General features: G+C 47.0%; 1 protein-coding gene across 1 annotated transcript; it reads left to right on the plus strand.

Annotated features, from left to right (window-relative positions):
* Nucleotides 1–6,542: 6,542 nt before the first annotated feature.
* Nucleotides 6,543–8,594, plus strand: LOC105544403 (60S ribosomal protein L12-like). The gene is made up of 4 exons (XM_011986892.1): nucleotides 6,543–7,109; nucleotides 7,851–7,943; nucleotides 8,147–8,272; nucleotides 8,499–8,594. The coding sequence occupies exons 1-4, from the start codon at nucleotides 6,621–6,623 to the stop codon at nucleotides 8,592–8,594; spliced, it is 804 nt and encodes a 267-aa protein (XP_011842282.1). The 5' UTR covers nucleotides 6,543–6,620.
* Nucleotides 8,595–15,298: the final 6,704 nt, after the last annotated feature.

Here is a 15,298-nt window from a genome sequence, read left to right on the forward strand (position 1 = left end):
ACACACACACACACACACACCCCAAAACAAAACAAAAAAACAAAAAAACAGGTGGCTATTGGGCACTTGATGTACGGCTAAGTGTGAATGAGAACCATCGTTTTTATTTTTATTTTCCATTTTTAATTAAAAAGCAAATACTGGCTGGGCATGGTGGCTCACACCTATAATCCTAGCACTTTACGAGGCCGAGGAGGGGAGATGACCTGAGGTCAGGAGTTCGAGACCAGCCTGACCAACATGGCAAAATCCCATCTCTACTAAGAAATACAAAAATTAGCCAGGCGTGGTGGTGCGCACCTGTAATCCCAGCTACTCAAGAGGCTGAGGCATAGGAATTGCTTGAATTCAGGAGGCAGAGGTCACAGTGAGCTGAGATCGTGCCACTGCATTCCAGCCTGGGTTGTCTCAAAAAAATAAAATAAAATAAAATAATAAAATGCAAATATTTGTGGCTATTGGCTACCATACTGAACAGTGCAGCTCTAGAGAGAGGAAAGGCATGGGGACCTAACACTCCTTTAAAAACACTCCTTTAACCTAACCTAGTGGCCTGATATCTCAGGAAGGTGTTCTGTCTGCTCTTCGAAGATACCCAGCCCTCATCTCTCCAGCTCCCAGATCTGTCTTCTTGTAGAATAACTGAGCATTTTGTTAAGCTCCTAAAATGTGTCAGACACTTTGCAAATGGAACCCAGATGTACTGAACCACCTGGAGGCCCGTCCCAGCATTCAAAAACAGCTGAGATTCCAACACTGCTTAGAAAGCACCATAGTAGGTCTCCTCTAAGAGTCTCTTGGGGAAGCACAGAGAGGAAACTATTTCACAAAACACAAGGGGCTTCTATCCCTGCCCAAGTCCCAGTCCTCAGCACAGTAGCTCAGCTTCTCTCCTCCCACACCCCGGACCTAGTTCTGCTGCTCTCTTATTGCTCTGTCACCCAGGCTGGAGTGCAGTGGTGCGATCTTGGCTCACCACAACCTCCGCCTCCTGGGTTCAAGCAATTCTCCTGCCTCAGCCTCCCAAATAGCTGGGACTGCCAGTGTGCACCACCATGCCTGGCTCATTTTTGTATTTTTAGTAGAGATGAGATTTCACCATGTTGGCCAGGCTGGTCGTGAACTCCTGACCTCAATTGATTCGCCCGCCTCCGCCTCCCAAACTGCTGGGATTACAGGTGTGAGCCACCACACGCTGCCTTCATCTTTTCTTGTTCAAAGAAATTTGATCTACTCTGGATTTTGCTCTGCCTCACCTCTCTTGAAACAGCATTTGAACAGGCCAGCTGCCATCTTTCCTCCTTGGCAGGAGAAAGAAGACAGAAGTGGCAAATACTTAGCATATAACTCTTTTTCCTTTTAACCCTGTTACGCAAGGTCACTATTATCCCCAGTTTACAGATGAGGAAACGGTGGCACTCACTAGTTTAGGGCACACTGCCAGGGAATGGAGAAATCACAACACAAGCCCAGAGCTATCAGACCCCTGGACAATGTCCTATGCCACCTGCCCCCACTCTCTGATGATAAACCCCCTACTGATGGCTGATGACTAAACTAATCTGCATTAATTTAACCTGCTACCTTTAGAGCTCCTGGATTACTCCACCCCAAGGAAATTGTTTTTTAACCAGGAGACAAAGACTTGACCCAAGAAGTGACTCGGATCTCAAACCCTAATTTCTCAATCTGGACTTCAAGGCTCAGCAGAGCATGCTCAGCCTCCTCGCCTGTCACCTCCCAGTTCTGACAAGGTGAGCCTGTTCTCCAACTCATCTCAACTCAGCTGTCCACCCAGCCCATAGTCAGGTCCTCCCTACTGCTAAGCAGGCTGCTGCTCCCCTCCCCCTTTTAAAATCATGATAAGCCAGGTGTGGTGGCTCACTCCTGTAATCCTAGCACTTTGGGAGATCGAGGAGGGGTGGATCACCTGAGGTCAGGAGTTCAAGACCAGCCTAGTCAACGTAGTGAAACTCCATCTCTAGTAAAAATACAAAAAAAATTAGCTGGGTGTGGTGGTGGGTGCCTGTAATCCCAGCTACTCAGGAGGCTGAGGCAGAAGAATCACTTGAACTCCAGAGGCAGAGGTTGCAGTGAGCTGGGGTCGCGCCATTGCACTCCAGCCTGGGCAACAAGAGCAAAACTGCATCTCAAAAAAAAAAAAAAAAAGAAAGAAAAAATCGTGATAAAATATACATAATATAAAATATACTGTTGATATCACTTTTTGGTGTACAGTTCAGCAGCATCTACATTGTTATGCAACCAGTGCCACCATTCATCTCCAGAACATTTAAGCTTCCCAAACTGAAAATTCTACACCCATTAAACTGTAACTCCCTATTCCCCATTTCCTCCGGCCCAGCCCCTGGCAACCACCATTCTACTTTCTGCTTCTATGGGTAGGCACCTCATATAAGTAGAATCATACAGTATGTTTTTGTCCTTTTTTGTCTGACTTATTTCACTTGACGTAATGTCTTCAAAGCTCAAATGTTCTGTTTCTGTTTTGCTGGATGTGGTGGCTCACGCCTGTAATCCTAGTACTTTGGGAGGCCAACACAGGCAGATCACTTGAGGTCAGGAGTTTGAGACCAGCCTGGCCAACATGGTGAAATCCTGTCTTCACTAAAAAATACAAAAATTAGCTGGGCATGGTGGTGGGCGCCTGTAGTCCCAGCTACTTGGGAGGCTGAGGTATGAGAATCGCTTGAACCCAGGAGGTGGAATTTTCAGTGAACCAACATCACGCCACTGCACTCCAGCCTGGGTAACAGAGCAAGACTCCATCTCAAAAGAAACAAACAAAAAACATATCAAGTTTCTATTTTAAGCTGAATAATATTCCATTATGCAAATTCCTACTTTAAGCTAAATAATATTCCATTATGTGTATATGCCATATTTTGTTGATCCATTCATCTGTTGATGGACACTTGAGTTACTTCTACTGTTTGATTATTTTGAATGATGCTGCTATTAACATGAGCATATGAATATCTGTTTGTGTCCCTGCTTTCAATTCTTTGAGGTATATAACCAGAAACTGAATTGTTGGATCATATGGTGACTCTGTTTAATTTTTTGAGGAGCCACCATGCTGTTTACTACAGCTGCTGCTCCCCTTTCAAGCTCATCCCACACTACACTCCTCTGACATCTTCTACATTAGCTGGCATATTAGCTGTCGCACTTTAAAATGTGACACTGAACTCATTTCTCCTAACCCAAGGATCTGGAGGAGACTCAATGGTGACGTGCCATGGGGCAGGTTTTGACCTGGTCCATTTCAGCATTTGTGCTAGAAATTCTAATAAAAGCATGTAGGTCTGCTCATCAAATATAAAGATGTTACAAGATGAGAGGTCTGCCATATGCAGAATGAAGATTTTAAAATACTATGACAGGCCAGAGTGACGAAGCTATAAAAGTAGCTTTTTTAAATTGAGTGTCATGATGGACCAATTGCAATGTTAAGTTTATTTCCTTTATATACCATTCATTGAAAGGTCATAACTCTGTAAGATCGGATTTTTTTTTCTTTTTTTTTTTTGACAGGGACTCATTCTGTTGTCCAGACTGGAATACAGTGGTGTAATCACAGCTCACTGCAGCTGCAATTCACGGGCTCCAGTGATCCTCCCACTTCAGCCTCCTGAGTAGCTGGGACTACAGGTGCACACCATGACGCCTGGCTGTTTTCTTTTTTTTTTAAGAAATTTTTTTTTTTTTTTTTAAAGTCTTGGTTGGGCATGGTGGCTCATACCTGAAATCCCAGCACACCGGGAGGCCGAGGTGGGTAGATCACCTGAGGTCAGAAGTTCGAGACCAGCCTGGCCATCATGGCAAAACCCCATCTCTAGTAAAAATACAAAAAGTAGGCTGGGCGCGGTGGCTCAAGCCTGTAATCCCAGCACTTTGGGAGGTCGAGACGGGCGGATCACGAGGTCAGGAGATCGAGACCATCCTGGCGAACACGGTGAAACCCCATCTCTACTAAAAGATACAAAAAACTAGCTGGGCGAGGTGGCAGGCGCCTGTAGTCCCAGCTACTCGGGAGGCTGAGGCAGGAGAATGGTGTAAACCCGGAAGGCGGAGCTTGCAGTGAGCTGAGATCCGGCCACTGCACTCCAGCCCGGGAGACTGAGCGAGACTCCGTCTCAAAAAAAAAAAAAAATACAAAAAGTTGCTGGGTGTGGTGGTGCACGCCTGTAATCCCAGCTACTCAGCAGGCTGAAGCACGAGATATCACTTAAACCTGGGAGGTGGAGTTGCAGTGAGCCAAGGTCACACCACTGCACTCCAGCCTGGGCAACACAGAGTGAGACTGTCTCAAAAAAAAAAAAAAAACAAGAGTGAGAGAGAGAGACAAGGTCTCACTATGTTGCCCAGGCTGCTGGTGTTGAACTCCTGGGCTCAAGCAGTCCTCCCACATCGACCTCCCAAGGTGCTGGGATTACAGACGTGAGGCCTAGTTTACATTTTTTATAATTTCATATAAATGAAATCATAGAGTATGGACTCGTTAATTTTCATCTGGCTTCTTTACTCAGCATAATTATTTTGAGATTCATCAATGTTGTTCACTATCATTGTATCAATACCTGTTCAAGCAGGTTTTGTTTTGCTCAGTCAAATTGTATGGCATGGATATATTCACTGCCAATGGACATTGGCTATTTCAAATAAAGCTGCTAGGAGCATATGCCTTAGAATGGACATATGCTTTCATTTATCTTGAGTAAACATTTTGGAGTGGAATGGCTAGGTCACATGAAAGCTGTATCTTTAACTACTTTTTAGGAAACTGCCAACTGTTTTCCAAAGTGCCTGTTCCATTTCTTACTCCCACCAGCAGTGCTGGAGAGTTTTAATGCTCCACATCCTGGTGAACACTTGGTATGGTCAGTTTTTTTTAAATTTCAGCTATTTTTTTTTGAGACAGAGTCTTACTCCATCACCCAGGCTAGAGTGCAGTGGAATGATCTCCACTCAGTGCAACCTCCGTCTCTTGGGTTAAAGTGATTCTCATGCCTCAGCCTCCCAAGTAGCTGAAATGACGGCATGTACCACCACATCTGGCTAATTTTTGTATTTTTAGTAGACAGGGTTTCACCATGTTGGCCAGGCTGGTCTCAAACTCCTGACTTCAAGTGATCTGCCCACCTCAGCTTCCCAAAGTGCTGGGATTACACGCATGAGCCACCATGCCCGGACAGAGATCACTTTTAAATGAATCATATTACAAATCAAAAAGTGTCTGCAGGAAAATGCTAGAAGGCCTAGGATCTGCAACCAGAGTCCAAAGGAAATGGGGGAGGGGAGGTTAGGGGGATGGGTATCTGGCTTAGAGAAATGAGGTTATCTTAAATATCTGGAAGAGGGATTACATTTGTGTTTAGAAGATGCACTAGAACCCAAAGGGAAAAGCCAACGGGAAACAGACTTTGCTCCATCAAAGGACTGTCTGATACCGCCTTTCACAGGCAGAATGAGCTTTTCAGGAAGTGAGATCCCTGTTACTGGAAGTGTCCAGGCAGCAAAATTTGGAGGCGTCCCTTCTCAAGGACTGTCAATTCACATTGGTTCTGTACCTACTGTGCTCTGCAATAGGGTCAGAGCTGAGAAGATACAAAAGCAAAGTTATCACGCTTTTGCCTAAATCATATCATGTGATTAGGGCTCTGGCTAAGGTATGTGCAAAGGCGATGAGAGGGAGAGGAAGGTGGAGCTTCCCAGAAGAGGTGACATTGCAGCTGGGTCTCAGGCATGCAGTCAGATACCATGAAAGAATTCCTTGGCAGGGCTGGGCGCGTTCCAGCACTTTGGGAAGGAGGCTGAGGCGGGGGGATAGCTTGAAGCCAGGAGTTCAAGATCAGCCTGGGCAACAAAGCAAGACCTCATTTCTAAAAAAAAAAAAAAAAAACAACCTAGGCAGGGTGGTAGGAGTTGGGGTTAAATGACCTTCCATTTTCTAAGATTCTAAAATTCGGCTACATTTATTAAACAACCTAAAAGTCCATCAGTAGGGTCCTGGCTATATAAATTGAGGTCTATCTTTAGAGTAGAATAATATTCATCTGAAATATGTATCTAGGATGTTCTTCACATACTGATATAGCATGATCTACAAGACATACTAGGTGAGGAAAGTAAGGTTCATACACTGTGCTGTGTGCCATGGGCCAACCTTTGAATTTTTTTTTTTTTTTTTTTTGAGACAGAGTCTCACTCTGTCGCCCAGGCTGGAGTGCAGTGGCGTGATCTTGGCTCACTGCAACCTGTGCCTCCCGGGTTCAAGCAATTCTCCTGCCTCAGTCTCTTGAGTAGCTGGGTACAGGCATGTGCCACCACGCCCTGCTAATTTTTTTTGTATACTTAGTAGACACGGGGTTTCACCATAGTGGCCAGGCTGGTCTCGAACTCCGGACCTTGTGATCCGCCTGCCTCTGCCTCCCAAAGTGCTGGGATAACAGGCATGAGCCACCCCACCCAGCCAACCTTTGAATTTTTTAAGAGGGGTCTAGTGGGCTTTTCGGCTCTCAGCTCAGAGGAGGCCAAGGTGCAACTTTCTTTGGCCGTCCAGAATCTGGGTTCATCCGACAACAGCCGCCTCCACCATGTGGCCGAAGTGTGACCCCAACGAGATCAAAGTCGTATACCTGAGGTGCACTGTGGGTGAAGTTGGTGCCACATCTGCACTGGCCCCCAAGATCGGCCCCCTGGGCCTGTCTCCAAAAAAGGCTGGTGATGACATTGCCAAGGCAACGGGTGACTGGAATGGCCTGAGGATTACGGTGAAACTGACCATTCAGAACAGACAGGCCCAGACTGAGGTGGTGCCTTCTGCCTCCACCCTGATCATCAAAGCCCTCAAGGAACCACCAAGAGACAGAAAGAAACAGGAAAACATTCAACATAGTGGGAATGTCACTTTTGATGAGATCATCAACATTCCTCGACAGATGCGGCACCGACCTTTAGCCAGAGAACTCACTGGAACCATTAAAGAAATCCTGGGGACTGCCCAGTCTGTGGGCTGTAATGTTGATGGCTGCCACCCTCATGACATCATAGATGACATCAACAGTGGTGCTGTGGAATGCCCAGTTAGTTAAGAAGCACAAAGGAAAATATTTCAATAAAGGATCATTTGACAAACAAAAAAAAAAAGAGGTCTAGTGAGTATGAATACACACACACACACACACACACACACACACACATGCATGTTTTTACTGGCATAATCTAATGTCCCTGGGCCACATGGGTTGCCTTTGAGAGGGGAAGCAGCTAGGAAACAAGTCTGCAAAAGAAACTGTATCTTACATACCCTCCTGTGCCCTTAGAATTTTAACTGTGTGAGTGGATTGCCTATTTAAAATAAAATGAAAATAAAACTAAAAGAAACCGTTTTGAAAGAAATTAAGGCTGGGGGTGGTAGCTCACGCCTGTAATCCCAGCACTTTGGGAGGTTGAGATGGGTGGATCACCTGAGGTCAGGAGTTTGAGACCAGCCTGGGCAACATGGTGAAACCCCGTCTCTACTAAAAATACAAAAGTAGCCGGGCGTGGTGGCGGGCGCCTGTAATCCCAGGTAGTTAGAAGGCTGAGGCAGGAGAATTGCTTGAACCCAGGAGGCGGAGGTTGCAATGAGCTGAGATCGCGTCATTGCACTCCAGTCTGGGCAACAAGAGGGAAACTCCATCTCAAAAAAAAAAAAAAAAAAAAAAAAAAAAAAAAAAAAAAAGGAAAGGAAAAGAAAAGAAAAGAAAAGACACCTCCCTAGTTCAGCACGCGGCCCCGTCGTGCATTCCTTTCCCAGTGCCCATCTCTCTCCATTGAATCAGGCCTGTGATGAGTCTCCACCTCAGAGGGGCCTCCCCAGAGAGCTTCTATGGCATTCCCACCTCCCTAAGGCCTGCAGCATAACCGGCTCCCAGGTGAGGCGGATGAGGCTGGTCATGGACCACCCTTTGCATAGGGAGGGTCTAGAGCTCTGAATGCTCTGTGATGAGGCTCATGGGTTAAGCATCATCAGGTCTGGAGAAGCTGCCCTGGTCCAGGAAGGAGGAGGAGTTGCAACAGTGGAGGTTCTGCCAGAAAGCGAAGCACGTCTCTCCCTGATCTGACCTGGGCCCCTCAGCCCCAGGTGTCCATCCCCACCCACCGCTGTCCTGGGGGCAGCACAGACTGGCTTCCCCAGCCGCCTCCACTGAAGAAAGGCCCAGACAGTAGTGGGACAAAACGGCACCCCATGAGGGCCCAGTGGGTTAGTGGGGAATGCGGGCTGGGATGCGGTGGCCTGCACTGCACAAGAGCAGCCGGCCTAGACTTCACAGCTAAAGAAACTCCTTTCCTCTTTCTCACAGGCTAACAGTGGCTCGTGGCTGCGGGCCATCAGCCCTGCCTGAAAATTCAGAAGCCAAACCAAACCTCCTTCAGCCAACAAAACCAGACAGCGTCTGACACAGCCTCTTTCTCTCCGTAAAAAGCAGACGTCTTGGATCCAGGTATGGCAGGACCACCTGCTCTGGCGGAAGGCCAGTGGCCCTCCAGTGGGGGTCTCCTCACCCACCCAGGACGAGAACTGATCTGAGAACCTGGAAATCAGGTTGCTAACACCTCCACCGCACCCCTCGCCCCAGGGGACAAGGTAGTTTTCCAGGCCACACACGTAGGTTTCCCTGATGAGGCATTTTTCTGTATGACAAAACTCTGCTCTTGGCCACTGCCAGAGAGAAATGAATGCGGAGTGTGGTGTGAGAGAAGCCAGCAGGTTTGCGCCCCTCAGGGCTGCCACCACCCCTGGCTGGAGCAGGTGGGGGCCTACAGTGACCACTGGAGGGGTGCCAGGAAAGGGACCCCTCCCCCTACATCGTCCCCACATACCTGTGACCATACCTGAAATTGCACCACGCACACTCATTCTTGGAGGATGAGAAATTGCATCTCTTAAAATGTTTCCACCCACAGGAGAGGTAATACATTAAGCTGTTATCAGTCATCTACACTTTAATGTGAATTAGTTGATCAGTCTTGGAATGCAACACCTGGAATGAGGCCTAGTCCAGCCCCCTTTTTACAAGTCAGGAAGCCCAGAGTGGGAGGTGACTGACTTAAGGTAAGGCAGCAAGGTGGTGACCAGGCCAAGGGCAGGAAGAGCCCAGAGGGATGTATGGTAAACAGGTGACTGGCGGATGAGGGAAACCTCAATGTGATTGAGACGAGTGGGGGCACCGTCCAGCATTCATTCCACAGACCAACACACAGCCGTACCAAGGTATCCCCCAAGAGAAGGGCCGCTCCACGCCCTGCCCCACCCTTGAGCATAAAATGCCTTTGAAGTCTCCTGTTTTATCTTAAAGTTCATTCACATGCAACATTCTACTCCCTAATATATAGTAATTTGTTTTCACATCAACGTGATTGTGAGATTGATTGAGTGAGATACCACTTTCCATTTACCAGAAAGGCTGAGATCAAAGTTTGTGGTTCTGGGGCCGGGACTGGGATGGCTGCGACGGGAACGTAGAGACCTCTCACTGCATGCCCTTCCCTACCTTTTTAAATTTTCTGCCACCTGCAAACATTACCTAGTCAAAAAATTAATAAAATACTTAAAAATATGAGTTGGTTAGGGCATGGGAAAATAGGCATTCTTGTTCTGACAGGAGGTGGTGCAGACAGAAACTTCTGTATGTCGGACAATGGTGATATTTATCCAAATATTAAACAGGCACACCTTTTACCCAATGATATCTGGTCTGGTCTAGGATCTTCGCCCACAGCTGGGGGAAATGACACCCAAGCCTGAATTTCACCGCTGCATGATCTGTGCTGATCCTGAGAGGCTGCCTGACCATCTAACCCTCTTTGAAGACCTTACTGACGCTGAACAAAGACCAGAAGCTAGACTTCCTGTCTGGCGATCTTCTCCGACCACCTCTTTTTTTTTTTTTTTTTTGAGACAGAGTCTTGCTCTGTCTCCCAGGCTGGAGTACAGTGGCACAATTTTGGCTCACTGCAACCTCCGCCTCCAAGGTTCAAGCAATTCTCGTGCCTCAGCCTCCCGAGTAGGTGGGACTACAGGCACGTGCCACCATACCCAACTAATTTTTATGTTTTTAGTATAAACAGGGTTTTGCCATGTTGGCCAGGCTTGTCTTGAACTCCTGACCTCAGGTGATCCGCCCACCTCGGCCTTTCAAAGTGCTGGGATTACAGGCCTGAGCCACCACGCCCAGCCACTGACCACCTTTTGAAGAATCGTTTGGCATATAATAGCTAAATAACAACTGTGTGTGGCTCCCCTGTAATCCCAGCACTTTGGGAGACTGAGATGGGAGGATTGCTTGAGGCCAGGAGTTTCAGACCAGCCTCGGCAACATAGCAAGACCCCGTCTCTACAAAAAAAAATTTAAAGCTTAGCTGGGCGTGGTGGCATGCACCTGTAGTCCCAGCTATTCAGGAAGCTGAGGTGAGAGGATCACTTGAGCCCAGGAGGTTGAGGCTGCAGTGAGCCATGATTGCACCACTGCACTCACCCTAGGCGACAGATTGAGATCTTGTTGCAAAAAAAGACAAAAACAACTGATGCCTACAGAGTGCTCGATTCGTGCCCAGCTCTGTTACATAGACTAAACCCTTTCAGTTTTCACAACTTCATGTATTAACTACTATTATCATCAGCCATGTGTGATAGATGAGAATATTAGGGCCTATTAGTGCTAACCTTGCCCAAGGTCACATGTGCTAACCCAGCAAGTGGCAGAGAGTGGATTAATACCAGGGCCCGTGCTCTAAACCTCTGCACTACACTGCTTCTCTGCACAGTGGATGGCACAGGCATGCATATTAACTACCATTTATTAAATACCTCTTATTTGCTAAGCCACTGTGCAAGTTATTTTGCAGTGTTTCATACAAGGCCATCTCTATAGCCAGTCCCGTGTTGATTGCAGAATGGGGGTGGGGAGTGCCACTGAGGAAACTGAAGAAAACAGAAGACACCATTCCCACCTTTAAGAAGCTGACAATATGTGGCCAAACGCGGTGGCTCACGCCTCTAATCCCAGCACTTTGGGAGACCGAGGCGGGCTGATCACCTGAGATCAGGAGTTCAAGACAAGCCTAGCCAACATGGTGAAACCCCATCTCTACTAAAAATCCAAGAATTAGCCGGGCATGGTGGTGCCTGTAATCCCAGCTACTTGGAAGGCTGAAGCAGGAGAATCATTTGAACCTGGGAGGCAGAGGTTGCAGTGAGCCGAGATCGCGCCACTGCAGTCCAGCCTGGGTAACAGAGCGAGACTCCATCCAGAAGAAAAAAAAAAAAAGTTGACAATATGTGTAAGACAACAACAAGCTTTCCATTTGTGCAACACTTCACAGTTTTCAAAGTCCTTTCATTATCTCATTTAATCTTCTTCACAATCCTGCCAAATAATTTTCATGATCTCTGCTCCAGAATGAGGAAACCAAAGCCTCTCAAATCACAAGCGACCGCCCTCAAGATCCTCTAACCAGCCAGGGAAGAGCTGGAACTTGACCTCAGGTCTCATGATTCCCCCGCACCAAGGAGGTATGGCACACTGCCAAGACAGCCCAGCTCAGTGGTTTGCAACCTGCCCCAGCCTAAAGACCCCTTGTTCCCTTTGGAAGTGACCGCAGCCTTGCAAACGAGAGAAGCTGTTATTTTGGGCTTTGGTCAACGGGGAAAATTCATTATGACAAAAAACAATCAGGCCTTCAGCACAGCTGAAAAGGAGTAGCACAGTTACGCATCAGACATTACTTACACAGTTGGCGGATAGTATTTGGCGTTCAAATAGACATAGAGTTTCTTGGAATAATTCTGCAGCCCACAGGCAGGTAACAACTGGCTGGGCCTATACTACCAGAGTAATTCAGAGAAGGCGCCATGTCTAAAATCTGTTTTCTTGACCAGGGCATGGGGGTAGAGGGGTATGGGGGGAATTTAAATTCAATGAGGTTGGCAAAAATCAGGACTGAAGAAATAGTGGGAGCAAAGGAGCTTGGATGAGGGAGACAATTGTGTGGGGAGACCCAAAGGGTATGTGGGTGTATGTGTATTCCTTTTGCAGAGAAGGGTTGATTCTAGATGCCCCATGGCCATTTGAACAGTTAGAGTAAGAGGGGGACTGGGAGTGGAGAGAGTGGTCTAAAGATGAGATAATGCTAGTTAAAATCCCTTATCTGATGCCTTTGGGTCAGATGTGTTTTGTAATACAAGTCTTTTGGATTTTAGAAAAGCAACACAGTGCCACACCACATATTTTGCAATGCCCATAGCAGAATCCGGGATGGCATAAAATACTTTAAACAAATACTCTAATATTCCTGCAAAAAAGTACATGGAAAATTTTGGGTGCTGTGGCTCAAGCCTGTAATCCCAGCACTTTGGGAGGCCGAGGCAGGCAGATCACCTGAGGTCAGGAGTTCAAGACCAGCCTAGCCAACATGGTGAAACCCCATCTCTACAAAAATACAAAAATTAGCCAGGCATGATGGCGAGTGCCTATAATCCCAGCTACTCAGGAGGCTGAGGCAGGAGAATCACTTAAACCCAGGAGGCGAAGGTTGCAGTGAGCCGAGATTGTGCCATTGCACTCCAGCCTGGGTGACAGAGTAAGACTCTGTCTCAAAACAAACAAACAAACAAAACTCAGGTTTTGTTGCCAAATGTGTTTTGTTTTCAGAGCTTTTAGGTGTTTGGAGTTGTAGATAAGATATTGTGAATTTAAAACTTAAATAAATGTTACTTTTGGCTTGTTTGCATTCTAAGCTGATCGACATGCATTATCTCATTTAATCCTATGTCAACACTATGAGATTATTATTCTCAATTACCAGTGGAGAGAAGTGAGGATAAGAGATGTTCAGTGACTTGCCCAAAGTCACTCAGCTGGTCAAGGGAAGAGTAGGGACCAGATCCCAAGTCCCTGAGATTCCAAAGCAAATTATATCTGCTTAGGAAGAAGCCCATTCTGCCAACCTTACAATTTTGTCTAGGTCAACCACTCTTACGGAGTGAAATTATCCATCAAGGAACAAAGAGAGCAACTGAAGTCCAAGCTTGTGGTAGTGAGTTCTCACCTATCACTTTTAAGTATTTTGGATGGCCGCCCTCTGCACCATACCATTTCCCAGTGCACCATGTCCCAGCTGAACAAAACAGGCAGCCACTCCATGCCCTGAGCCTGTAAAGATGCCTGGTGGTCGCTAAGTTTTCATTTCCCAGAATCTGCTCAAGGCAGTGTAGTGCAGCAGTTAAGCACATGGATGTTAAAGTATGAAAGACACATCCCAGCTCTGCAACTCACCAGCTGTGCAACCGTGCAAGACATTACACGTCTCAGGGCTTTGGTTCCCTTACCCGTAAAATAGGGTATTGGCTGGGCATGGTGACTCACGCCTGTACCCCCAGCACTTTGGGAGGCTGAGGCGGGTGGATCACGAGGTCAAGAGTTCGAGACCAGCCTGGTCAAGATGGTGAGACTCTGTCTCTACTAAAAAGACAAAAATTAGCCAGGCATGGTGGTGGGTGCCTATAATCCCAGCTACTCAGGAAGCTGAGAAAGAGAATCACTTGAACCCAGGAGGCAGAGGTTGCCGTGAGCTGAGACAGCGCCGCTGCACTCCAGCCTGGGCAACAGAGTGAGACTTTGTCTCAAAAAAAAATAGGGTATTAATAACACCTGCTTTATTGCTGTTGTGAAGATTAAGTGAATGAATATACATTAAGTCCTGAGAAAAAAGCTGTCCTAGAATAAGCACTTGATGTTGTTCCTATGAAAAAGTCTTTTCTGCGCCCAACAAACCACTCCCTTCTCTACTCTGCACATTGGCCTTCAGAGCTCTTGTACCACCTTTCCCCCACTTACATGTCTGCTTCGACACCCAGGATAGAGTGCAGTGGCGTGATCATGCTCACTGCAGTCTCAACCTCTTGGGCTAAAGTGATCCTCTCACCTTAGCCTCCTGAGTAGCTGAGACTACAGGTGCACACCACTCCACCTGGCTAATTTTTTTTTATTTTTTGCAGAGACAAGGTCTCCCTGTATTGTCCAGGCTGCTCTCTAACTCCTGGGCTCAAGCAATCTTCAGGCCTCAGCCTCCCAAAGTGTTGGGATTACAGGCCTAAACCATGACACCCAGCCTGTTACCTGTTTCTTGCTAATAAACTAACATCTTGTGAGGAGGAGTTGTGCTGTACTCAGTTCTGTCCCAGCACTCAACACAATGCCCGGCACATCATAGGCACTCATTAAATGCTGAATGAATGAATGAATGAATGAATGAATGAATGGGTTATGCCTGCAAATGTTATAATTTTATTATGGAGAAAGTCATCAATTTGAAAAAAAACAATATGATTCTCATTTTCCACAAGCATATCATAAAATCCTATTTCTTGTAAAGCTGTAGGAAAGGGGATTGGCAAAAATCACATAAGTTGCAATCCCAAGACACCGTGGAGTTGACGGTATGCTGGGTGATGGGTTGTGCCCATGTGAAAAATAGCTGCAGTGCACATGCCAGCCACGGGACAGTCAGTGCCTCTGGGAGTCTGGAGATGGGAGAGGGCAGAACAATATGAAATGAGTCACAAATGTGCATGTCATCCTTGCTCAAGGTAAAACAGGACTCTTGGGTAATAATAGGAGCCATATCACAAGGCAACACGAGCCAACTGCATGCCTTTGAGTAATGGGCACAGCCATGGGTGTGGGGTTCAGAGGATGGAAAGCCCCCTTCCCCAGGATGCTTTCTTCCTCAATTGCTTTCTTCCAAATCAAAATCTCATGTGAAGCCAGTGGTTCGCACCTGTAAACCCAGCATTTTGGGAGGCCAATTTGGGCACAATCGCTTGAGCTCAGGAGTTCGAGACCAGCCTGGGCAACATGGTGAAACTCAATCTCTACGAAAAATACAAAAAATTAGCTGGGAGTGGTGGTGCGCGCCTGTGGTCCCAGCTACTCAGGAAGCTGAGGTGGATCGCTTGAGCCTGGGAGGCGGAGGTTGCTGGGAGCCAAAATTGTGCCACTTCACGCCAGCCTGGGTGACAGAGTGAGACCCCATCTCAAAAAACAAAAAACAACTCATGTGGTTGGTGGTACACAACTGTAGAACTGTAGTCCTAAGTACCTGGGAGGCTCAGGAGGGAGAACTGCTTGAGACCAGTTCAAGCAAAACCTTGTCTAAAAAAGGAAAAACAGGCCGGGTGTGGTGGCTCACACCTGTAATCCCAGCACTCTGGGAGGCTGAGGTGGGC

This window comes from Mandrillus leucophaeus, unplaced genomic scaffold, assembly GCF_000951045.1.
Source record: "Mandrillus leucophaeus isolate KB7577 unplaced genomic scaffold, Mleu.le_1.0 Scaffold3, whole genome shotgun sequence".
Classification (NCBI taxonomy): domain Eukaryota; kingdom Metazoa; phylum Chordata; class Mammalia; order Primates; family Cercopithecidae; genus Mandrillus; species Mandrillus leucophaeus.